We start from the raw sequence: 27,638 nt of genomic DNA, 5'->3' as shown, positions 1-27,638 counted from the left end.
AAAATAAACATCCTTTCACCAAAAGTCTTGTCTTTGATGATTTTCTTCAGATCTATTTCTGGAATAATATTGTGAAGTTTTTTTAAACTGTTGATCCCCATCCCCCACCAATAAAGAAGCAGTAGCTATGGGGCACATCCCATAATCCCCAGCCACCAGTAGCACTGACTCTCAAGATCTCATTTAATTCCTGCTACTTGCCATGAACCCGGCTCATCTTCTTTCCCTAATGCAAGATTAAGTTATTTCTTATCTGCATGAACACTTCATCTGTTAAAGATACTTTTTGGCCAAGTTTTCCAAAAAATATTTCCCATGATTTTATTTGTTGGATTTCATTGTTTGTTTCTGACATTTCTCATAGAAATAATTTTCACACTTGGCAGTAATCAAAATTATTACCATTTTCCTTCGAACTTAGAAGCTTTCCCATTCCCTGAACAGATACATGCTGTTCTAGATGTTCTCCTTGCTGAAAATATGCTTCCAATTCTTTACATTTTACTGTTTATCCTCTGAACTGTAGATGGTCTATTTTCTCCCCGTCACTTAGCCAGGTGACTCCATCCCACTGACTGCAGAATTTTTGTCCCTTAACTAAGGTGTAATGTAACTATGACCATGTTCTAAACTCTCATGACTCACAAAGTCTGGGTTCTGGGCGATTTTGACCCCACTTATCTGTTGGTTCGCAATCCAGAACATCCTGTTTTAACTATGGTCACTACTATAGAACATTCTAGTATCTACAAGATTGCTGGGTTTCTTTCTTTCTCTCTCTCTCTCTCTCTCTCTCTCTCTCTCTCTCTCTCTCTCTCTCTCTTATTTTTTTCCTTAGCTCTTCCACTTTATTATTCAAGATGAACTTTGGAATACATGGTCAAATTTCCAGGAAACAACAGAAGCAACATGATTTCGATTAGAATTACATTAAATATGCACCTTCATTTGAGAAGAACAGAGGGGCTGACAGTATGGAATCCTCCCTCCAGGACCATGACACCTTCTCCATGAGTCCAAGTCCTGCCTTACATCTCCTGCTTAGTTTTATTGTTTTCTTTGTACAATATCTGCCTAATTTCTCAGTAAGTTTACTCTTGGACATTTTATATGTTGACGCTATTCTGAATGAATTTTATTTCTGTATTTTCTGATTATAACCACTATGTCAGAAAGTTATTAATTTTCATGTATTTATTTTATATTAAATCAACTAACACAATTCTCATCATTTCTAATAACTTTTCAGTTGTTCTAAGTATCTTTCCTTCCCTGTGGAACCAATAATTTCACCCGATAATATGAAAATTGTTGTCTCCGCTCTTGGGTATCTTCCTCGGATCCTGCAGGGGAGTCAGTTGACATGCACAGAATTGTAGACAACATTGTCATGACCCTGACCATGAGCATGAGAACACCTTCACAATGAGAATAATAGTTACTAATCTTACCAAGTGCTTTCTGTGTCTTAATCATCCTGCCCAGAGAGTTAGCACTGTTGTCCCTTTAATTCTTACAATCATTTCAAGAAAAAGGGACCATTCTGATCCCATTTTAAAGATAAGGTAAATGAAGCTTTAATGTGGGAGTCTATTGAAAGTGACCCAGTCAATGGCAGAGATAAATCCTCATTGGTTTGCCTCCAGAGCTCAGATTCATAAGTAGTATATTTTAGTATTTCAATGTCCTATGCATTGGTAACAGGAGTTTTTAAAGATGGCTGTGAGGGTCTCTGTGTGTTTCTTGTTTCTGTTGGTTCTTTTGTTTGTTTGATTGATTGCTTGAATTGAGAAAGGAGATGGGAGAGAGAAGAGCAGGTTGATTCTAAGCAAACACAACATAGACACAAAGCATATATTAATGATGCAAGAAAAGTACAACATAAGATGCTGGCCCATAGTTCAAGATCAATTACAAACCAGAAAAGAAAAATATGAAAGAAGGAAAGAATGCATCTAAGAATTTTAATACTCTCCCCACCAAAATAAAACTGTATCATCTAACCACTTGACCACTTCAGTTTCCAGATTTTCTTAAGAAAACATTTGGGTCTCATTAGTTCAGATCTTTGTTTCACTGAATATTTACATAAAGAGTGAGGTTAAGGTGATTTATGCTGTTGAAGTCACGTCTCGGCTGAGTTAGGGAAGATGGTGTGCCTCCTTTTGCAGTGTGAAGGGAAAAAAAGGAATCCAGCAATGCTAAAAATAAAGTCTTTTAGAGTGTTACACAAAATTATGTATTTCTGCAGCATATGCCCGGATTACTGACTGTGTAATAGCCCTGCTGGACTCCCACCGCTGCAAGAAGCCCATGCCCCAAGAATTATGATCAGCTCTGGAAGCATGAACATCTTGCTTTTCCACCAATGATTTCTTTGTTGGGGTTGGTAGGAGAAGCTGTTCCTTAGAAATGATTACATAAAATTGTTAAGCTTTAAAAGTCACATTCTTTTAAGAGGGGGGACAATAGGTCGAAGCTAATTAGGAATTCGTGTAAGAACACAATTTGTACAACCTTTAAGAAAACTTACCTTTGACCAGTGAACAGAGAGGCAGCACAATCTGGGCAAAATAGCACAGGATTGCCTCATACACCGGTTCTAATCCTGGCCCTGTCCGACCAGGCTCTTAACCTGTGCCTCTCTGTCTGTTCACTTGATGATTGGTTCTAATAACATTGCTGCCATTTCCTTCATACGGCATCCATGAGTTTGGAAAAGGATTATAAATGGAAAAGTGCTTTTGAAAACTGAAATACTCTTGACATGTGTAAGGAAAGATCCAACAGTTTTCAGCGCGCTCTCCCTAAAGAGCAGTCATATTTATTGCTCACCCGAACTCCTCTGAAAAAGACAAACAGTCATCAACAGTAATAGAGTTCTGCAGAGAGCCAGCCTGTTTCCATTTCAATTCAAAGCCCTTGAGGCAGCCCAGTTTCAATCCAGGTTCTGCCCCTGATTGCTGAGCACATTTGTCTGTTTCCCCAATAAATGTGATGAGCATTTTAAAAGATCATACTCTCCGATCAGGTAGTGATAATGAAAATGTAAAGGCGAGAGGAGGAATGACCTAGTTACGTGGACTTTATGAGCACTTTGGAGAGCGATACCACGTGGTCCCAGGACTACTTGATAACTCAAGCTTTGGGTCACCACGTGGCTCCTGCTTCCCCTCGGTCCCTTTGGCCAGTCATTTCTTTTTACACTGTATAGTGGCTCTGTGTACTGGGGACTGAGCTTAAATTGAGCTTGAGACAGGGGCCATGGAATGATTGAGTAGTGAATTAGATAGAAAACTGCAGCTCTTTTGCCCTAAGTGAGAGAATCGCCACATTCAACCAGCTGCTACAATTTGAGTATTTCTCACTTCTTCTGACATTTTTTTTTTTTTTTTCAGCCGGGGAATTTGATGTAAAACACATCTGTCTCCTTAGATACTGGAGAACTGCCTTTTCTCCTCAACCTTCTTTTAAAATCGGCCTTCCACATCTCGGATGATCCTTAGACCTTGTGTCCTAGGCCGGTTGATGCTCAGGGAAGTGAATAGAGTGTGTGCCTCGGACCCACCCTGGGTTCACAGGAGGTGGGCCCAGCCAAAAGCCAAAAATGTGGCACACAGAGGGAGGGACAGAAGCTGAACATGACAGGCAAAGACACCACAGGGAGAAATAAGTTCTCAGAGGGACTGCTTGGGTCTGGCACGAAACTGTCCCTGTCCTCAGAGGTAGCTGAAATGGAGTCACACTGGAGAACTGTAAAATCCCTGGATGGTTGGGTTGCATTGTGTTCATTCATGCGTGTTCCAGGGGGGTGAGAAAAGGGTTGCACATGGCAGACCATCTCAAGGCACGTGGTGGCTCCAGTCCGCTCTGACCCTGCACTCAGTTCCCAAAGAAATAGGCAAACGAATGCAATTCAAGCTCTGGCCTCCAGGAGTGACACAGAGCTCGGAACCCAGCAGAAAGAAAACTACTGCAGGTGCATGTTCTTTATCCAAAATGCTTGGGACCAGGAATGTTCTGGACTTGGGTATGTTTTTGTATTTTGGAATATTTTCATGTACATAATAAGATACCTTGGGGATGGAAACCAAGTCTAAATGTGAAATTTCTTTTTCACATACACTTTATAACAGGCTGGAGGTAATTTCATACTCTCTCTCATTTACGTGTGTAAGTGTAAATATGTATCGATGTGTGTGTATGTGTGTGTGTGTGTGTGTGTGTGTGTATATATATATATATATAGCAAGCACTAGGGACTGAACTCAGGGATGCTTAACCACTGAGCCACATCCCTAGCCCTTTAATTTTTTTATTTTGAGCAGGTTCTCACTAAGTTGCTTAGGGCTTCATTCAGTTGCAGATGTTTTGAACTTGTGGTCCTCTTTGAATGGTGGTGCTCACCCCTGGGATTACAGGCGAGAGCCACTGTACCTAGCACAATATTTTTAGTAATGCTGCACATGAAACAAAATTTTATGTTGTAAAATTTTCTACTTGGGGTTTCATGTTGGCACTCAAAACGTGAATTCTGGAGCAATTTGGATTGCAGGTTTTCAGGTTAGGGGGCTCAACCTGTAGAGGAGAAACATCCAGTGCTTGGGCAGTCTCTCTAGTGATGTACAACTTTGTAAAATAGATGTCAAAACCCATGTGCATGGACTAGGTTAGGGACAAGGCAAATAGCTCGGCAAGGCCCCAGCTCCCTGCAGACTTCCCATCACCCACCACAACCCAACTAGCCACTCATTGTTCCTCAGACACATGCCACCGCTCCCTTCTTTAGGTCTTTATTCACAAGGCTCCCTCAGCCTAGAACACTTTTCCTCCATTTCACCAGCCTGGAAAGCCCTCGTTCTTTCCCCGAAGGGCCAAGGCAACACTTTTCAGGGTGAAAATGCACAGTGAGATGTCATCTCAGGCCTCTCCCAGTCCTCTGAGTCAATGAGACCTGAGTCTAGGAAGTACCTAAACAGTCCACCTTCCCAACTCACAAAGCCATCTCAACTCCCCCAGGCATCCTTTCCCTTGGGTCTCTGAGCTTCCATTCCACATGCTTCTACAGTAACTAAAACCCTTAATGTGCTGAAATACAATTAGTTGTTCATGAGTCACTTAGTTTATCCTTCTAAGTAGAATGGGTACAACTCAAGGGCAGAATCTGCATCTTACTTCATTTTTATTCTATTTAAAAGAGTTCTGTCACTATAACTATGTGCCAACCACTGTTCCAGGTGTGTTAGGTGTGCTTATTCATCACTTCCGACACCTCTATGAGACAGGGACTATGGTTATCCCATCGTGCCCACAAGAGATCTAGGACACAGGGAGCTTAAGTAACAGACTGGCAGGCACCCAGTGGGCAAGGACTGACCCATGACGTCCAGGCTTTGAACTGCTACGTTGTGCTGTCCTTCACCTATCTGTGGTCCCTAAAGGAGTGACTCAGAGCTCTAGTATTTAAAATATGGCGCTCAATAAATGAGTATTAGCTCATTAAATAAATGATCAGCTGACGGGACTGTGAGTCCCGGGTCAATCCTCCCAAAAGGTTCCCAGCTACAGAAGGTAGGGGTGATGGACAGATTTGCAAAAGGTTCAAAGAAACTCGAGAAGAAGATGGAAATGAAGAATTATACCTATGGGTTTAGGCTGCTTAGCCTTGAGAAGCAAAAACTGAAGGCTGGTTTCATAATGATCTTTAAGGCCAGGAAGGCTGATTCCTGAGGACAGTGACTGAGCTGTTTTTCTCCACCTCCAGGGAGGATGAAGGAGCGGAACTGGGCCTCAGTCGCAACGGGTGCAGTTAAAATCCTCCACAAGGAAGAATTTCCCTAGCCTAAGAATCGTTTGTTAGGCCCAGCAATGAGTTATGGAGAGAGGCTATATGAGGTGATCCATCTTCAGCCTTGTGGACTTGCATCTGCTCAGAATGAGGAACATGTGGGATGAAAGCAAACAATCCCAAGGTCTCTTCCAGTCTTATGAATCTATAATATTTGAATCTAAGACATATATCAAACACTCACCTTCCCTGAGCCCATGAATGAATAAATGAATGATTGGGTCCCACACTCAAAGGCAACAACAAAAAGTGACAACCAGTCATAAGACAAGGGGCCTTCTCAAAAGATATCGTGCCAGAAATAAAACAATAGATGAAGAACAGGACTTGTTTTCTGATAAACAATTCCTGTAGCTTCTATGCTTAAGTTAGTTTGTGCTGGGTCCATTACACTCTTGACCTGAAGTTCCAACGGTGCTGATTTGGGCCATCATCACCATTGACTCACTTGGTGGCTGACAGTATCTTGAAGCAGATTTCTATAAACATGAAGCCAACTCAAAACATGAACCAGTATCAGTGCCCGAGAGGATACACTTCAAACACAGAGCAGAAACTCCTCCCCTAAGAACAGGAAGCAGCACCCAACCTTGTTTTCCTTCCTCCATGAACACGGAAATGCAAAATGGTAATGAAATTGGGAAGGAAGGTGGAGAATGCAGAACTCTCTTTTTGTTGTTGTTGTTCTATTTAGTTATGCATGACAGCAGAATGCATTTTGATTCATTGTACACAAATGGAGTACAACTTTTCTTTTCTCTAGTGTACTCTATGTAGAGTCACACCATTCATGCAATCATACATATACATAGGGTAATGATGTCTGTCTCATTTCACCATCTTTCCCACCTCCTGACCTTTCCCCTTTCCTCTGCACAATCCAAAGTTCCTCCATTCTTCCCTTACCACCAGCCATCCCGCCAATGTTATGTTTCAGCATCCACTTATCAGAGAAAACATTTGACCTTTGGTTTTAGGGGGATTGACTTATCTCATTTAGCATGATATTCTCCAAATCTATCCATTTACTTTCAAATGCCATAATTTTATTTGCCTTTAAAACTAATATTCCATTGTATATATATATATAGCACAATTTCTTTATCCATTCATCTATTGAAGGGCATCTAGGTTGGTTCTACAATTTAGCTATTGTGAATCAAGCAGCTATAAACATTGATGTGACTGTGTCACTGCAGTATGCTGATTTTAAGTCCTTTGGGTATAGGCCAAGGAGTGGGATAGCTGGGTCAAATGGTGGTTCCATTCCAAATTTTCCAAGGAATCTCCATACTGCTTTCCAGAGCAGCTACACCAATTTGCAATCTTACCAGCAATATATGAGTGTACTTTTTCCCCACACCCTTGCCAATGTTATTTGTTGCTTGTATTCCTAATAATTACCATTCTAATTGGAGTGAAATGAAATCTTAGAGTAATTTTGATTTGCATCAGAACACTCTTTTTATATGTTATTATTTCAAAATGATTCTGCTTTATTTTACACATGCAGAATTTCTACAGTGAGCAAAATTCTTTCAAAAACACATTACTTAATTGAATTCTTACCTAACAGAGGGGTATTTTTCTTTTCATCTTAGAGAGAAGAAATAGCTCAGAGAGGTGAAGACCCACAGATGTCCAGCCCAGTCCTATTTTCTAGTTTGGTCATTTCTGGTATACCCATGCTGGGCACAGACCTGTTGGGCTCTGACTAGTCTTGCTAGGGGCCTCCCTCACAGCTGCTGGGAACTGTGGAACTGACCTTCCACATCTTGTGAAGCTCAGCTGGTCCCGTAATCTTGGGATACCCGATATGAAAGAGACAACTCTATCGGCCCTGAGGAGGGACTATCCGCCCTCAGTAAGAGCCTGGATTCTAATTCAGATTCCCATGCTTGCAAAATTCTGCTCCTCCTGAAAGATCTGGTACATGTGCCACCCATTCTGTCCCAGACTCCAAGGGGAGGTTATAAGCCAGTGAGGTTATAAGCTTTGGATCCAGGCAGCTTGGGTCCAGTCCTACATACTACATAAGTAACCTTACCTTCTATGAAATTGCATCCTCTACAAAATGGGGAAAGAACCAGCATCTCTATTTCACAGATGGGGAAGAGTCTATGAGTTAATGTGAAGAAAGTGTTTGAAACCACTCTTGGCACAGGGTAAGCCTTGGTCCATGGAAAGCACTTTTCAAATTGCTTTCTCTGAGTCTTCACAGGGCTTTGTTTATCCTCCTGGCATAACATGCTATAGATTGCTGCTATTTATTACGACTCTCCTCTACTATGTGGTTAGTTATGATCCACCCCATCTTAGTCCGTTGCATATCACCTCCAGTGATCTCTTCTCTGATAGTGGCACCCATCTCCAGCTGGTCACCCCAAAGAGAAACATAGGAGTCCATTGACTCCCCCTACACCCTCCTCCATGCAATCACCAAGAACAAATCAATCAGCAAATCCTGAGCCTGGTACGTTCTAGATATTTCTGGAACCCATCCCTCTGCCTCCATCTTATTTCCATGCTCCAGCTAGCTTTCACTTCAAGTCATGAAGCAGCTTGGATTTCTTGCCTCCAGTCTTGTTGAATCCCAGTTTATCCTCCACACTGAAGCTGGAATAATCTTTCCAGAAGTCAAGTTTGATACCTGTGTCCTGTCTCTGCTTAACATCCACTTCTGATTCTCCTCTGCCAGGCTGAGCTGTTTGGTCTGGTCATGTAGGACTTGTCTCCTGCCTGTTTCTTTAAACTTATCACCCACCACTCCTGCCCATTTCCTTGACACATGTTACTGTTCCTCTCCTTCCTGTCTCTGATATGTTCTCTCCCTTGGACTTGAAGCATCATCCCAGTTCTTTGTTGGGCTTAACCTCTATTCTTTGTTTGAGAATTAGTATTACCTCATCTAAGCACTTCCTAGGACCAGCCTGGAGGCCAGTACTCAGGGCTCCCATGATATAGGATTAGCCATAATTCTACCAACCTGTTGTACTCTCCCCTAAAAGGGCACTGCCTCCAGATTTTCTCATCCATGACAGAGTGGATATGCCTTGTACACAGTAGGTTTTCAAACACTCGACCTTCTGATCACATTAAATAGATAAGAGGTAGCTACTTGCTGACACATGCAACGTGCCCTAGGGGTGCTAAGAGGTACATATTAAAGTACTCTCCTAAACACTTCCCACAAACTAATTCGTTGAATCACCCCAACAACCTCATACCAAATAGCTGTTATATTTATCCCCACTTTATAGGTTAAAAAAAAAAGCCAAAGAACAGAGAGGTTTTACTACTTTACCAAAGTTCTACAGTTGGTAACTGGGACACCAAGGCTAAAACCCAGAAGACTGGCTCGAGATTTCCTGTTCTTGACCCTCTAGTAAGGAAAGACACCTAAACAGACACAAATATTACACTTTAGTTCTGATTTCACAGATGAGAAACTGGAGGCACAGGAAGGAGTTTGTATCCAAGCGGAACAGGGAAGAGAAGGAAGACCAAACTGGGAGACCATGACACCTGCTGCCCCCTGAGGAGCCCTGGAACTTGGGGCACCACTTTTCCTCCCTTTTCAATTGCAATACCAAGGCCTCAGGGCTAGATCCTGTCTGTACTTCTTACAGATCAAATATGCAATTCCATTCTGCTCAGCAAACATTCATTCAAGGTTTATCTGTGCCAGGCTGTGATGCACCTCTGCCCTTGAGGAATTTATCTTCCTGTGGGGAGACAGGCACACATAGACAGCATTGATAGATGGGTTCAAAATGGCCACACAGCAGTGACATGGATTATTTTAAAGCCAGTGGCAGTGATGCACACTTACAATACCAGCTACTTGGGAGGCTGAGGTAGCAGGATCGTTTGATCCTAGGAGTTCAAGGCTAACCTGGGCAACACAGTGAGACCCCAGTTCAAAAAGTAAAATGAAACAAATCAAAGGCACCACCCCAAGATAAAACATTAGCCAGAAATGAGTCCTCAGTCCTTGAGTGTTTTCCAGCTGAAAATCACCCAGATCAATGAAGCATCATCAGGGCCTTGCCCAGGTATAATCACCTCTGTTTACAAGTGAAGAAGTGACACACAGATTGAGGAGTTTGCCATGAGCATGGGGTTACCTGGACATATAAACCACTGCCCTCTGCTCCGGAGCTTCTCTTGTAGATGACCCGACTGAGCTCCAGGAGGTAGGAGCAATGACCCGGACGCCACTGCTGTTGGTTTTCCAGTATGGGTTATGTGCCTAAATGACTATTCAGATTTAGAGTTGACTCTAGAAATTGCATCTAGCTCATTTCCAACTCCATGGGTAAGCCAGTTCGCATAAGGCACACAGCATCCAATTAAAACACATTCTGAAGAAGTCAGTAAGCAAGGTACTTTGCCCAACTCCTAATTTCCTAAAAAATATAATAATAATAATAATAAATAAGAACCATCAGGGGGACTTCTCAAGGACCAATGTCATCACATCATTATGAGTGGAGAGAATTAAAATATGTATGATCAGAAAATAACGAAATATACTCAGAGCCTGCGGAACAAGAGTGCAGGCCCCATGGTCAGGCCAATGGGTCAGTGGTTATGTGACCTTACACATGTTCCTTGATACCACTGGGCCTCCGTTTCCCCATCTGTACAATAGGAACAAAAAATACCTGCCAGACTACTTGGAAGGATTTTAAGTTTTGTTTAGGGTCTGGTATAGAGCAAGGGTTAAAAAAATAAACTATTAAAAACATTTTATTAAAGTCTTAATGATTCAGAGATTGATTATTCCATTAGAAGATCATCATGCTTTTCCCCTGCCTCCCGCCTGTTTCCTGCCTGCCCACGTCACAGCTGCTTGCAAGCTATTATTCCATGAGATAAAAAATGAGATGAAATTCTACTCAGATGGCCCAGTTACAAAAGTGGAAGGGCCCAAGCCCTGGAGTCAAGCAGGCCTGAACTAGAACCCTGGATGGCTTTGAGCAGGTTACATGGCCTTCACAAGCCTTAATTTCCTCATCAGTAAAATTTGGGGCAATTCACCCAAAGTCTGTGCACTTCTGTAGGCAGCTCTTTGGATAATGCTGTGACCGGAGAAAACTATATTTTCAATTCAGTACTTGACAGTCTCCATATTTTGTTTATACATCCTATAAATACATGTTGCATAAAACACTAAATAAATGTTTGTTCTAGTTATTATAAAAAAAAAATGATGTGGGCAATCATGTCTGTGATCCAGACTACCTAAGAGACCTGGGCTCTGTGTGATCAAAAACACACACTCATACCCCGCGGTGCTGTGAGTGGTGAATGCTAGGTAGGTAGGAAGTATTAGATCAGTTTTGGCAGGAAATGTAGTATTTGGCTAAGCTAAAGTTTCGCATCTGTCACAGTTTAGTTTTCAATGCCTTCGACTTTCCCCATCTTCATTACTACCATGGATGGACAAAAGAAGTCACCCTCACCACATAGGCATTTGTGTCATCTCAAGTGGGTGACTGTGCACGTGGGGACCCAGCATAGCGATACAGATGACTGAAGAGCGGGGGCCACAGGCAGAACTGGTGGAGTGAGGTAGGGGAGACAGAGTGGGTGATGCTGCAGCAACACCCTAGGACATCCTTTCCCCCCACTGCCTTGCTGTGCCAAGTGTCAGGGAGACCACAGTAGAACCTGGGATGCCCACTGCTAGCTACAATGGGGAGCCTTGGTTGTCACCATAGAAATGACAGGGATCAGCCGGCTGTGAAGGATCACATCCTTAGAGGCCAGCAGCACGAGCACATTGTCATTATGTGCCTTTTGGGAAATGAATGAGCTAAAGGTCCCTGAGATGCTAACGGTGACGGGACACATGTAATTTCACATAAACATTTGGACTTGGTGTTTCTAGTTTAAATATTTTATCCACAGAGATATCTGAGTCATCTCCTCACATCCTTCCTCCCTTCACTCTTCTTTGAAATGAAGATTATATATAAGATGCCAACTTTCTAGAGAAAAACATAAACAAAAGACAAAAATCTAAAAGTCACATTAGCATACCATAAGATATCTTAATATTTGTTTGGACCCCTAGAGACTAGTCATGTGTCATTCTCAAATTAGCATTTGGGGATTCTCTTTGTATCCCTCCTTACCTTCCAGAAAATTCCCCACCCAAAGCAGAAGGACTCTAATTTCATGCCAGGCTAGAGAGATTTTTCTGAAGCTCTTTATTTAACATCACATTGCAAGGAACAACACACACCTGTCAATACCAGTAGTACATTTCACTCAAATTCTAAAGCAGGAGAGAGAAGAAATCTTATGAAAAGCCCCTCTTTTGACAAAAAGGGAGAATTTTTTTTAAAGCGACAATGAAAATCAACGCCTTCTGAACCACCATCTTTATAGAAAACTTTCTGCTAGAGACAAAATGGGAAATCAGTTTCACTTTCGCCAAGACCGCCCCTCAGAAGAGCTCCAGGAACAGAGGGGTTCGTTTTCCATAAAGCAGCGGATTATCAAAAAAGAAAAAAGAAAAAAGAAAAGAAAAGAAAAAAGCCCTGGCATTGCTTTTCAATATAGTTGTCTAATTAAATGGCAATGGAGTGGATGCGTAAAAATATGCATTAGAGGTGTGCAATGTGTAATGTGAAGAACAGTAATCAAAGCCATTCAACAGGATTTAGGAAGGGATTTCAGTTGGCAGCTTATGAGACAGCAGCATATAATTTTGCTAATTTGAAATAGGTATTGTAACGTATAAACATTACTACTTTGCATATTTTAATGAAAACTGCCTCTACGCCAAAATGAATTCTTTAGCTTGAACTCTCCGCATACCACCGAGTTTCTACCTATTATGAGTTCAGCATAAATAAGGAAGGAACGCAGGCTGCATTAAAAGAATGGTCACCTCATTAAAATAGGTTAAAACCAGGCCCCTTATTCCAAGCTACTCTAACACCATAAAGTAAGTCTGATGACAGGTGTTGTATTAAATTTTTATATTGCGATGAACTTGTATTCGAACAAACCAAATCTGCATGTTTCCTTTTGATATACACCTGCAACTTGCTAATTCAAGGGCCTTTATTAAGGAAGTATAAATTTAGCAACATCTATAGATTTGTAAAACCCTATTAGCTTGCTTGAAAATCCAGAGTAAATTCATTTGGAGTCTTATTTGCATGGTTTTCAAAGACACGGAAACTAATGATGACTTGTCCCAAATGGATATGTCTGCAGATAATACAGTTCTGCAAATAGACTTTTGTGTATTCCTGAGACTTGAGGCTAAAAGAATTGAGAGAAATTTGGGTCCCATCTGGATTGAGGACATCACTTACCTGCCAGCTTGCTTCTCGCTGAAGTCCTTTTCTCCAGTCTTCTTCCAGTCTGGAAGAGGTCTCATCCATCGCTGGTGCTGCCTGCACAAACTGGGTTCGCCAGCAGCTCTTATTCTCTTTCCTTGCAAGCCTTTACCAAAGCAGCAGCGAGGGCAGTTCAGGGGCAGACTGTCATGGAGAAAATGCCATGCCAGAGGATGAGGGATCAGGCAGGAGGAAGCCACTCGGGAACAAAGTTAGGATACGTGGGGCTACCCAGACAGCTGCCAACTGACCAGACTGAAGGACAGCTCCGCCATCCAGCATCCAGATTAGGAACAACCAAGCTTCAGGACCAGTGGATAAGGGGTCATTCTTATGCTTCTGGTGTAAAGGTCAGAGGAGCGAATGTGAAAGCATGCTCTATACTGTGGAAGTGTGCATTTCTGAGTGCACTCCCAACTCCTTGCCCCAACACGCACACGCACACACACACACACACACACACACACACACACACACCCCAGAGTGCAGAATCTGAGTTGTTCTACAGGGTTGCATCAGTAGGCTGGTGTATCCTACAAGAAATAATCTTTATGTAGTAGCAAACACATTTCATTTGAACATATCTCCCCCCAAAAGCACCTTATGAATCGCTCAGCTGCCAGTAAACATGAATAATAGCGGACTACTTTGGGTGGAAATAGATTCATCCTTGTAGTTGAATCCTGGTATCATGTTCCCTGTTTTCCCCATGTAAGATGTTCCACAGGCAGGCATTTCAACCTGATTGTGAACTTCAACACCTTTCCCAAAACAGTTTGAATGGACTCCTCCAAATCCGGGACTCCATCACACCAAGTCCAATCAAATTATCCTGCTTCATTACTGCTCCTCATACAGAATGGTACTGTCTTCTGCCATTCAGAACCAGGCTCAACCTCAGAGATTCAGAGCTAATTGGGTTATCAGAGGGCACAAGACACTGGTATTTTTTTAAAGTTCTCTGTATGGTTCCACTGAGCATCCAGTTTAGAATCACAAAATTCATTATGAATTCCTATTGAATCACTGCCAATATCCATCCAAACAAAGCTTATATCACCCATAAGAGTAAACCCACCCAGAGTTCCATGGATGGCAACTTTGCCCACATTGAACTGATACCCTTTTCCCTACAATTTCTACTCATGGATGTACTGCATCCTAATTGCGTAAAGAGTAATACTGAAGTCAGTTCTGTTAGACAACCTTTCAGAGATCCAGAGATGATAGCGAACCATGTCCTCAAGTTTCTACTCAAGATTCCATTTTCCAGATTAAATATTGTTAGTTCCTACAGAAAACTATATAGGATAGTTTCAGGTCATTTCTCTATCCTGGTTGCCAGCCTCAGAATGAATTCTACTATCTTGAGTATTCCTCAAAGTGATTATAATATCCCTTCTGTGACCTACCATTACAAATGGAGCCAAATAATCACATGCCTTGTTTGAAAAATCACATCATCGACCATCAGCATAATAGGAAGAGCAACCAGCATTTATGGATCATGGAGCTAGGTGAGCAGCACTGTTAATTGCTTCATTAGGCTCTTGATTCTCTGAAGTCATCATTCTGCTCCTGATTTACGGATGAAGACGCCAAGGTAGATGAAGACATTGGTCTAGGTGAAGAGACCAGGAGGTAACCGGGATCTGACTCTGAGGCCAATTCCAACCTACTTGATACCCCTTCACTCATGCCATCTTAGATCCCATTGGCTCTTTTGACAATCACATCTCACTGATCTGAAATCACAATTACTACACTTAGGTCTGTTCTTATCTTCAGGTGGTATGAGAACAAGTTTCATAGGCTATAATTGCCATAAGAAGTATTACAGTTTGGATAAGAGTTGTTCCCTAAAAGAAAAGAATATTCCTGTGTTAATGTGCAGGAATGTTGAGGTGAAATGATTCGGTTATGAGAGCTGAAACCTCATTGGCCCACTCCTGTTTGAACGGACTGATCATGTGTTAACTTCAGGCTGGTGATCATAGCTGAAGGAGATGGTCACTGGGGCTGTACTCTGGAAGAGTTGTTCGTCCTGTGGTCCCTCCCCCTTCCTTCCTTGCTGCCATAAACTTAGAACTTTCCTTTGTTGGACCCTTCCCCCATGATGTGCTACCTCACCTTGGACCCAGACCAAAGAAGTCAGCCATCTATGGACTGAGGTCTCTGAAACCACGAGCCCCAAATAAACTTTTCCTCCTCTAAGTTGTTCTGGGATATTTTGGCCACAATGATGAAAAGTTGACTGAAACCCAGCTAACCCACTATTATCCTTGTGATAATCACAGACCATACCTTCCATCTACCACGCCTCAAGCAAAGCAGACTAACACAAAACCCTGCCTTTCCCTGCTTGGTTCCTATTTTCTTGGGAATGTGCAGATGCTTCTCAGAGGTTCTGATGAGGTGTAAAAAAGCTACAGGAGCAACGGTCCAGAAAATTACCCCAGAGACCAGACTCAGTGGAAGCCTCGCCAATCATCTGGTTCTTCCCTGTCTTCTTTAAATTCTTCTCAACAGAACCTCATAAGGAAAGTGGGGAGCAATCAGCTTTTCCCATTTGAATCTCACCAGCTGCAGTGTAGTTGAGTCTGTTCTTGTGGAAGGCAACACACAGAATGGTTGGGAACACAGCCTCTGGAATAGAACAGACCTAGCTTTTGAGTAGCAGTTCCACGCTTTTCTAATTCTGTGCCCCTGGGAAGCTTCCTTAGCTTCTCTGAACCCTGGTTTATAGTTTCCATGTCCACAAATGGGAAGTAGTATCATCTTCTCAAGCACAATTTTTTTCACTAATATCTGGTTCCCCTCGACTTTGGGGCACAAAGCAAGATTTTATTCTCTCCTATTCCTCTTAAAATTTGACCTAATCACCTGACTTCTTTCAGTCAAGGAAACTATGGATATTATCTCCCAAAGAAGGTCTTCATCACTAGCACTGTCGTTTGCCTGCTTTCCCCTACCACAGTGATTGCAGAAGCACATGCTGGTAACACGGACCTTCTCACCAGAACAGACTAGAACACTGAGTCAACTCATGGAAAACAGTTGCCTTGAGAGTTACCTGGACCAACAACAGGCATTATGTGAACAAGAAGTAAACCTTCAGGGATACTTGTTGTCACAGCACGACCTAGCCTATACTGACCAACACACTTTCCTTACTGTACAGCGTTGTTGTAAGAATAAAATAAAATATAATGCAGCTGGAACACGGATCACAAGCATTGGGTGAGATGGCAATATTACTTTAAATATATTCTATTACAGTCTCACTCTGTTCTACACATTCCCTTCACCCTCTACTATTTCCTTCTTTTATAGCTTTTCCTTTCTTTTCCCCTGTTAATGAAATAGGGGTATTAATGTGGGAATTCCTATTGATGATGCAGAAATATAAATTTTTAAAAGAAAAAGTAACTGTTTAATAATGCAGTATCCCTCCATCTCAGAATGCAAACCCAGAAGAGCATGACTCTAATGCCATTTATCACTTAGCAAGGAAATTAATGAAAGCAAAATGAAGCATCAAATAATAAATGTAGCTCAGTATGAATTCACTGCTGATTTAAAAAAAAAAGTGCAGGACTCCAAGTGTAAACATAATGAGGACATACATGAATACAGGAGTTTATTAAATAGCATAGTTTTTATTCACTATTCTTGCATCAAGAAATCAAAGGGAATTAGATTTGTTTCTATCTTTGTCAAATGTTTGCATTAAATGAAGGTTCAACTATGAAAATATAAGCCTAAGAAAAGCATGACTAACAACTCTGTCCAGATTACAACACTGACATTTTGAGAATGTTAAGTCTTTCACATCAAATTCCTGTGCCTCTTAACAGGACACCCTTGAGCTTGCTCTGGGACACTGCTTTGAGATTCTTTGATTTCTTTAAGGTTTTCAAATGCAGGTGCTAATAAATATGCCTGTTCAGTTGACTAAATTGTTTCTCCTGAGACTATAAGTGAGAGTCCTAACCCCGGTACCTCAGAGTATGACATTATTTAGAGACAGGGTCTTTACAAAGGTAATCAAATGAAAATGAGGTCATTGGGGTGGACTTTAATGTGACGTGACTGGTGTCTTACAACAGGGGGAAACTTGGACACACAGGTGCACAGGAGAAGAGCACGTCGTGGAGAAGGTGGAGACCAGGCTGATGCATCTCCAAGCCAGAGAGCAGCTATCAAAAGCAGAACAGAAGTGTGGCGCAGACTCCCAGTCCTCAGAGGAACCAACTCTGTGGGCACCTTGATCTTGGACTCCCAGCCTCAAGGACTGCAGGACAATAGTTCTGTTGGGTAAGCCATCTCATTTGTAGTACTTTGGCTCTGGCACCCTTAGCAAACCAGTGCTTCCTGAATTCAAAATAAAACACAGTTTACAATAAAGTGTATGCTAGAATGTCATCTTTAAGTAGAGGAAACTGAATACTTACTTTTCACCTATCTCCTTGCCTCAGAATAAACAATTTACTACACTCACCACATCAGGAGCATGGTCCTGCAGATTGCTGCCCATGCCACGTGGAAACTGACATCAGATTGATGCCAAAAGGTAACGGAAAACTCTATTTTTCCCTCAAGATAAGCAGCATATTAAGAATATGCTGACTAATAAGAAGAGAAAGAGTTTCAGAATCTGTAACACTTTCCTTATGGAAAAGTTCTATGTAAAAAGAAAAAAATCTATACCAAATGCATCCATCGGTCTTCCCTTGATTTTAAGGAAAATTTCCTTAACTTGTGGAATAAAAATGAGTTAATACTTCACTGTAAGAATCAAAGGACTAGAAAATAAAGTTTTCCAAACAAATTAAACCATGAACTCCACAGTACCCAATGCCGGTAGAAGACAGTACTTTGCTCTAGTAGATGCGGATATTCGGTCTAAAAGAAACAATGAAAAGAAGCCTGGGTGCAGGAGACACGGAGGAAAATAAGTCTGGGGCCAAGGAGATCCCAGGCATGTGAGAAAACCGTCATCCACTCACAGGGTTGGGGACATACTTTCCCACTCGACTCTGTGCTAGAATCTTCAAGACCCTGCCACCCATTGGATGTCATAGTCCCATTTTAATCCATTTCAATGAAGTTTTCCAAGACATGAAAATATGAGCATCGCATTTTCCCCCCAAACTGTGTCTTTACTTCTGTTTTGGTTTTTGTCTTATTAAACACCAGTAGAGTGAGTGTCTAGGACCTCAGAATTTCACTTCAAGAAATATTCTAAGGGTGCATCCAATCCCCACACCAGAGCTAGCCGTATGTTTATTCCCAAGCAAACCACAGCAACAGGAAAACCAGCTCTGTCATTAAGAATGATAAATCCGAAACGGTGAACCCTAGCACGATAGTCATCGTGTTTCTGAGGAGGAAAAACTCACAGTGCTGGTTTCCAGCTCACTGTTCCACTGGAAATGCTCGGCTCCTCACTCCCTCTCGGCAATATCTCAACTGAACTGCCATGATCCCATTGGCATCGCAGCCAGCAGGAGACCTGGGGCCAGGGAGCAAGTACTTCCTAGTGTACTCCCGCCCCTCAGCTCCATGTCTCTGAGCCGAGTGCTTATGGAGATTCCTTTGCATCTGTTCCCAATCCTGTTTATGCCAGTTGGGCTACTAATGGAATTACATAATTTAATTAAATAAGGATGTCTATAAAATATTAGTTTGTATGGAAAGAAACCTGCTGCATTTATAAAGCAAGTCTTCTGCTTTGGAAAGATCCCCACAGGGAAAAGTTTTAATTTTTTAAAAAAATATTGCTTTGGGAAGCCAGGGATCAGAGAAACCTATAGATTCTGTGCTCAGGTTGCTAGTTACCATTTTTAGATTCTTAATTCACTTTAAAGTAAGGAAAACAGAAATTCGTAGAGGCTTTTTTAGAAATGTAGCTTACACAGGAAAAACTTTAGAATTCCACTCTGTGATTCACACAAAAAACACCATGGCTGCTCAGCAGAGCAGTGCTCAACCAATGTGCCTTTATGTGTTTTGAGCCAAAGTTGAATGCTCTCGTGTATACATGATCTATGATTCCCTAAGTTAATCAACTTACATGATTAACCAGTCAACTGCCATTTTCAGAAGGAGACTTCTTTTATTAGAAAGAAAATGGCAAAACAGGAAGGGCTTGTCCTTAACCTACACCTAATGAACAGAGATAGAAAGCAATAGACTCAAATGTTACAACCAAGAAACAGAATCCATTTCACTACCTAAGTGTACTTATATTACTTAAGTAAGAAGCAGCCTGGCTGTAACTATAAACATTAAACTTTGTATAAATCTGAACCATGTAGATACCAATTAATTACTGCATGGCATTACCATGCCTTTCTAGAACTGTATAATAATGCCAACTGCCTATAATCGGAAGGATTTAGTAGACATTTATTGATGGAAATCAGATGATTTCATCCACAGTGTCTGAATTACTTTGATATGTTTGAGCCTGAAGCAAAATAATGTAATAAAAACAACATATAGATGAGATCCCAATTTTTCTCTACTTATGAATCTGTCACTGATTTGGGAAGAATCAAATCTAAGTCCAACCAGGTGAAGACATTCCATACATCATCCTTCCCAATTCAGTATAAAAATAACATTTGCCTTTCCAGGATGTTTATATCCTGTTCCTGACTTTGTGATGTTCTGGAGAACAAGAGAGCCCAAAGACCCAAGTGCAGTCCTGGCAAATATTAAGACCTGCAGAGATGAATTACAGAATACTTTCTTCGAAGAGTTTCCTTTAAAGAGCATCTCTAGGTATAAGCCCCCAGAAATAATAACGATATACTAAGGACTAGGGTGAGAAGGCAGATTGTATGAGTAACTAGAAGAAACAGGCTGTCTGATGTCTATGGAGCAAGCTGGAAATTTCAAACCCTCTCCCATCCCCACCCCAAAAGTCCTCCAGTGGTCTAAAATCTCTACAGTCTCATGGTTTGGTTTTAAAACACTTCCGTCATTGTCTACTCGTACAAAGGATAGTCCAAAGTTTTATCGCCTACCACTTCATGACAAGTTATTTCCCAAGTCAGCCTACAGAGTAAGACTCCTTGTAACCAGTCCAGGAAAAAGGAAGGGACATGGGAGATCTCAAAGGAGGTCAGATAAGAAGAGTGAGGGATGACCAAAGCCCCTCTAGGCACAAAGTAATTTAGAAAATATTAATTCAAAGACTCTTGAAAACTGACTTTGTGAACCACCAAATTCTTCTGATTGCAGATGATTAAAACTATCCAATTGGTCTATGTGCTTTTAGGCCATAACCATGTTCTCATGGCTGTTATAAACTCCATGTTGGGGGAGAGGAAGGGAGCACTTCCTCCATCTCCATTCACTCCTAACATTAACGTGATTCAAGAGGGACCTCAGATACAGTTCTAGAATTTCAAAAGAAGAGAGAACGAAGATGGTTATTTGGTTGGAAGGTGGGCTAAGGTCTTGCTACTCATACAGACCAGCATCCCGGCTGAGGAGCTGACTAGAAATGCAAAAGCTCAGGCCCCTCTCCAGACCTATAGAATTTCATCTGCATTTTAACAAGGCCAATTCCTTAAGTTTTAGAAGTGGTTGGGTAGGAAGATTCACCTTAATGGTCTCTTCACACAGCAAGATTTATTAATTTATTTACCTGTACACTAGGTGATAGGTTTAGAGGAGCTTGGGAAGAAAATGACTGACAAGAACTATGGGGAAGAACTTAGCCTCTGTAGAACCTTCTCAGTGATCTCATTTTACAAGCAGGATCCAGTAGGTGTGAAGGGCCAGATTCCAGCCCCTAAAAATCATCCAACACCCTCAACATCCATGGCTGCTCCCCTTATTAGTCCAGAAAAACAGCTGATGATATACAGAGGCCTCCTCCTCTGGACATTCAGATGACTGATTTTGTATAAATCAATACTGAGTGCCACAAAATGTCAGAAAATACCAAATGAGGAAAAAAGAATCAATAGATAACCTTGGAATTAAATGAGTGATGAATAATCTTTACCAACTAAAATAAATTAAACCATGAAAACCAAGTTAAAGTAACACCAAGGTCTGGTTTAAAACCACACCACACACACACACACACACACACACACACACACACACACACACATATATTATATATATATATATATATATATATATATATATATATATATATATATATATATATATATAAAATTTAGAGTTTAGGCTACTGGCTACAAACATGGCTTTTTTTTTTTTCCAATAGAGCATTATGACAGGAACTACAAAATAAGAGCTGAATTCATACTTCCTAGCTTCCGTCTGAACAGCCATAATTTTTAAGGTTCTACAACAGATAAACTACAGTTTTCAGGTGCGGGCCACATATTGACCAAGCCTCTGTGAAACCGAGTATATATTTGTTGAACACTTTTAGGGAGCAGGTGGTGAGAGTTGGGAGACAAAGTCTATGATTTATTTAATCCACTTTCTTTTAGATTTTAAATGTGCCTATCGGAGCTATCAAGCAAACTATAAATTTATAGATAGACCGAACCGGATTTCAGAATTCAAATTTAAATGTTTTTCTGAATCCTAAACTGACATCCTAGATATATTTCATCTGGTAACAGAAATCAAGATAAATGTCTTTCTTCATGAGTCAACAGATGCAAAGTTATGTTTTTATGTCTTTGTGTTGCTCCAGGATATATGCATGGATTCAGAAAGCACACACTGAACACCTACTATGTGCTAAGTTCTACACTAGGTGCTAATGATTGACATGTAAAAGACACATCCAGGCCTCCACCGTCTGCTGAGACAGAGCCAGGTAAGCGAACCACTGCAGCTACAAGCAGTATTTGAGATCTGGGAATGTACCTGCCCTACTCCAGGGATCCAGCCCAGCCCAGCCCTCCACCTGACACAGTTCAACTCCAAGTCACAGCTCATAGTGTCCTTAGGGAAGAGCACCCTGGAGACCCTGTCCCACCCTTCGTATAAAAACTTGGTATATGGTGGCAGTGTTTTCAAATAAAATAGCTTCTGAAATAATTCTACATCAACATAGACATGGCACCAGAACAACATTTCCCAGTCTTCCAACCTATGGATTCTCTTCTTTTCTTAAGACTCAATCCTAAATCCAAGTATCCATGGATGACTACAAAGCAGTGGTGTCCACACAAACCAATAAGCTCTTGTTCCTTACACTGAAATCAATGATTTGTATGAATAAAGAAATCTGGAGACAAATGTCCTTCTGTCTAATAGCCTCCAAGGCCCTACCTCCCCCAAGGTTCTCTTCAGAGGCAGGACTACCCAGAATGGGCAGAGATGGTAACAGTCCTTCAAATCACATTTAAAAGTAAGACGTGGACAAGTATGGCTTCCTTTGGGAGGTCCAGGGAGTGGGTGGGACTGAACTGCTGGACTTGGGCAGAAACGGTACTATCAGAGAGCTATAGATTTCCACCTGTGACAGAAGTCCTCCCCTGTTTCCAGTGCAGTTCAGAGATCTTGGGTTGCTCTTGTTTATTGAGAAGCAACAGGGGAGGCCAAGAGTGGGAGGCCAAGAAGGGGAGGTCTCTTCTTTAAGAGGTGGTCCACCTCAAGCAGAGATACAACTTCTTGTCTAACACTGAAACTATCACTCTACTTGGAACAACACCAGGAATTGGGACTGTGAATGCACTGGGAAACCATATTAACTCAAGCCCATCCCCCAGATGGTTGTTAAAACATAGTAAATATTATCGTCTCTAGGTATCCTGAGGGACTGGTTCCAGGACCCCTCAGGTACCAAAATCTGCAGATATCAAGACTCTTACATAAAATGGTGCTGTACTTGCATGTAGTCTATGTACCTCTTCTGTATTTTAAATCAGCTCTGGATCACATCTAATACCTAAGACAATATAAGTGTATGAAGAATTGTGGTATTGTGTTGCCTAAGGAATAATGACAAGAAAAAAAAAGTCTTCTTATGTTAGGTACAGAGGCAATTTTTAAAAATATTTTTGCTATCTGTTTGGTTGAAGCCATGGGTGTGGAGCCCATGGGTATGGAGAGCCGACTGCATAGCAAACCAGGGTCTTAAACTCATGTGACTCATCTAGAAGCTTCCCTGGACTCCCCTACACTACATGTGCTGTCACACTTCAGTCTTTAAGACAATTCTGTGAAATATTATCACCCTAGTTTTGCAGACCAAGAAACTGAGGCATGGAGAGCTTCCATAACTTCCCAAAGTTCCCGTGGCCTTAAAGGGAGGGCAACCTTGACCAAGCGCCCGATTTGATTCCTCTCTGTCAGTCACACTCCCAAGGTCTTTCCGGCTGCAGACCGAAGGCGAGGGTGGCAACCAGAGGCGGGTTCAAGACTCACCGAGGAGAATTTTGTAAGCCACATCTCGAATTCTGAGAATCTAGGAGTTCACCCAAACCGGAAATGATGGAGCCTGGAAGGGTGGGGGCCACAAGGCATGAAAGAACGCACAGGCCCTGAGACTCTGAGCCCCGGGGCTGACCGCTACTGGGACAAGCCAGAGCGTCTCCTTCTGGTCCAGTGGGTATTCACAAAGTTGTTTGCTTTTAAGATGCGCTTAATGCCTTCTTAAAAAAAAAAAAAGAAAGTAAAAGAAAAAGCCTTGTCAGTATAAAACGAAGCCGAGTTCCAGCCTCTGCTTTGATGCTGTGTGCTATTTTTGGTGAGTGTCCCGCGCCTCTCCATCCCGTTGGTCGAGCGCTGGAGCTCACTCCAGTAACGCAGACTGACTGCTGTCCCCAAAGGACCCCGAGCAAAACAAGAGGAACTATCTCGCAGTCTGCAGCCGACAGGGAAGGTTTAACATAAATAAACTCCCACTTAACGTTTTCTCCAAAAAGGATCCATTCATTATCTTTATTTCCGACACAGTATTTATGAATTTCCTTTCAACAGGGCCCATCAGGGCGAACGTCACCACTCCATGGTGAAATGTCCTGTGCATTTTCTTTTCCTCCTAGGAAGATTAAGGCCAGTGAATAAAAGAAAGGGGGATGTGGCCCCTATATTTAGCTCTCCTTACAACAGCATGTCTCACGGGTATTAAAAATAGACCCAAATCACTTGAAGACATTCTGAAAAATCAAAGACAGAATAGCTTTCCAAGAGGAAGTTTTAAATGCTTTCTGCCTTCTTCCTCCATGAGTTTTACTAGTGAGATTCTTAAGCACAAAATCTCCTTAACAGTTGAGTAGACTTCTGTAGGTAAGAGGGAGGCCAAAAAGGCTACAGGCTTTTGGAACACACTGTCTCTCGCTCTTCGTCTCCTTGGCCTGGGTTCTCTATGGACTGTCTTTGAAGAGAAATCTGGGTTGGTCCTTGCAACAAAGTGTGAAATAGCCTGTGTGGACAAATTCTCCTCCATCAACAACCTTCCTCCCTCACGGGCTCTGACACTCCCAAGGTCCCTGTCAGGGAAATCAGCTCAGATTCAATTCACTGAACAAATACGAGTTATTTGTGACGGACCAGGCACAGTGCCAGGCGGGGCAAAGGGAGCAGAGGGGAGCAAAGGACACAGCGACCTTGGGTGGAGTGGGTGCCAGGCGAGTCTACCAGTAAGCCAAGCTCCAAAGACCTCAGGCAACAGCTCAGAGGAGAGAGAGGCCATGCCTTGTCAAGAGGTAGCAGGACAGATGAGAAGCCGGACGAATTTTTGAAACAGACAATGCAGGAAAGGAAGGAGAAGGGGGACTCAAAATACCCGAGCCTGGGTCCAGAAGGAGGTCAGGAGTTAGCTGAGTGTGAAGGCTCTCCCCCAAAATACGTGCCCTGCAAGCCCCGAGGAAAGAGCATTGTAGAGGTAAAGAAAGGAATTTCCATTTGGAAATATCCCACGGTACTGCAGCCTCTGCCAAGCACTGCAGTTCACCAGTGGTGTGACTTTGGGCAATCCCATCTCTGAGCTTCAGTTTCTTCATCTGCAAAATGGGCAGCATATTTCAGTGAGCTCCTGTGCTGATTAATTCTTATGAATATTCACGTATGGCACATGGTTCGTGGTAAGGACCCAGTGAATGGACATAACTCATTCAAGTGGGAGCTATTTACTTGATTATATTTCTAGTATGCCTCAAATCACACACAGCACCGACTCTCCTGGCAGAAAGGTTTGATTCAAATTAGGGTACAGTGAGGGTAAGATAACATGAACCTGGCTTTTGGCGATGCCTAAATTCTCAGACTTCTTTGTGGTTCCTATCACTTGGCAAAGTAAGAAAACCTCATAACCACCATCAACTTCCAATTGCCAGAGCAAATCTGCAGGCCTGAAGAAATAATTCTCTTTTAATGGGACTTATTTCATTTCATGACAGGGCCACTCATCACACTTTGGAGTCACTTGTGTAGAGGCTGGTGAAAAGTCGGGGAGCGTTTTCTAACCTAAGACAAGAGCAGAAAGGGCCTGGGGAGGTTAACAGGGAGGAAAAAGAATTAGCAGGGTGAGAATCACTGTTAGAGGAATAGTGTACTTTCTCCAACTTCTGTGTACCCACACATCTTCTCTGTATCTTCCTTGTTGAGGCACAGGCTCTGAATCAGCAGGCTTAGAGCAGGGCCTGAAACTATGTTCTCCTAAGCCATGAGGCCTATGCTGTTGCTCTACAGACCACACTGCATAGCAAGAAAATGTTATTTTGTCAGGGCCTAAGAAAGGGCCAAGTGGGGGACCCAGGACAGCCCCAAATGAAAAAAGGGAAACTTGACATAGAATGGATGATCAAGCAAGATGGCAAGTGTGCTGGAGGACTTGAGGGGCTGCCAAGCCGGAGATGTAAATACAGAGGCATGAAGTCCAAGGGGAAGGTTTTCAGAGAAGAGGCCCCAGCTCGCGAAGTTCCAGTGCATTACTGACATTGGCTGTGAGTCACTCACAACCTTTTAGAATTGTTGATGGCAAACATTTTGGAGAGTGCTGCGATAAAGGAATGTGCTCACGGCCATTAACTGTGAAGCACTAAGTCATTTCAGCAGACTGACACAAATTATGCTCCGCACTTGAAAAATAGGTATTGATCAGTCCCTTCTTTCTCCTGCCTTCCAATACCCCAGATCAGCACTTCCATTCGCTCCCTCCCTCCGATGCCCTCACACACCTAGTTAGATCCTTCCCAAACCACAAAATATCCCCCAGACTTCCCTCTTCTTTCTTCTAGATTTTGCCTTTAAAAAAAAAAAAAAAAAAAAAGTGCCAAGAAAGAGACGACCCAAAAGCCTCTATCTACCTCTGCTTCCTATGAACTTTCCAAAGTCATTTCTCTATTCATTAAAGACACAAAGGCAACAAATCAACTGATCTATCCTTTCCTATGTTTCAGATAAGAAACTAAGAGGGCATGAAAAGGACAGAATGTAGAATTAGCTTTAAAAGATTGACTCCGCTTCAGGGGCAGGTCGAAAGGAAGCACTCTGGTACCTTCAGCTAGCAGCTTGAGGAACAAGAAACAAGGAGGGGACAGGCAGCCCCCAATCTTTCAAGCATCTTCCCTGGTCTCAAGAAAAATTGGTGATACATGGTAGATGGCCAGCAAAGATACCCCTAGTGTTCTCTCCCTCCCTGTATCCCAAACTTGACCTCATGACCCTGCAGCTTCTCCCAACAAATGGGATAGCAGAGTCCATCATGCCAACCCTTGAATCTCTATTGCCTTGTCACTTGCTTTAGCCAACCGAATGTAGCAGAAGTGACAGTGGTGATCTGAGCCTAGTCTCTCTTTTTCCTCTACATTCACCAAGAGAACAAACCTGAGCTAGCCTGAGACTACTCAGCATACAGCCAAGGTTAGCCTCCACCTGCCAGGCCCCAGTCACCAGCCAGCTGGCCCAGACACAAAACTGAGCCCAGCCGAGATCCGCTGAGCCTGGCTTAGACCTGCAGATTTGCACAGACGAACCCCAGACTCTTGAGAAATAAGAAATGGTGACTGCTTCAAGCCACTAACTTTTGGAGTACTTCATGATTGCAGCTTTATTTGGTAAAAGCAACTGACATAGCATTCTTTGGAAAAGTCATGATAAAAAGGTCGAGAATACAAATAATTCCAAAAGGACACTGACTTTCCTCTGGCAAAATTATTAATGAACACAAATACAGCATAATAGCATGACTGCATCATTTATAAAAAAAAAAAACACATTAGGGAATTAGATAATAAAAGACTTGTTTCTATATTAGTTTTCATTTTTCACAGGCTTTAATCTATTAATTAGTAAACCATATTAACTTGTGTAAATTGTTTAACTCCACTAGACTTCAAATTCAGTTGGTCATTCCTTCTTCCACATATTTATTTGTTGAGGATTATGATGCACAGAATTGTATGGACTCTAGAAGTTTCTGAGGCTGAATGACACATTGGTGCCTGATCTCAAATAAGTTCCATCTGACAGAG

The 27,638-nt window shown here is 42.1% G+C and overlaps 1 protein-coding gene across 1 annotated transcript in view; it reads right to left on the bottom strand.

The window, feature by feature from the left end:
* Ppargc1a (PPARG coactivator 1 alpha) overlaps window positions 1–13,312 on the bottom strand; it is a 285,595-nt gene extending 272,283 nt beyond the window's left edge. The window contains exon 1 of the mRNA XM_047566241.1: window positions 13,186–13,312. Within this exon, the coding sequence (XP_047422197.1) occupies window positions 13,186–13,254 (69 nt within the window). The 5' untranslated portion in view covers window positions 13,255–13,312. The remainder of the gene's footprint in view (window positions 1–13,185) is intronic.
* Between the last annotated feature and the right edge of the window lie 14,326 nt (window positions 13,313–27,638).

Source organism: Sciurus carolinensis, chromosome 10, assembly GCF_902686445.1.
Source record: "Sciurus carolinensis chromosome 10, mSciCar1.2, whole genome shotgun sequence".
Classification (NCBI taxonomy): domain Eukaryota; kingdom Metazoa; phylum Chordata; class Mammalia; order Rodentia; family Sciuridae; genus Sciurus; species Sciurus carolinensis.
The sequence above is the reverse complement of the archived record's forward strand: the minus strand, read 5'-3'. Positions and strand labels throughout refer to the sequence as shown.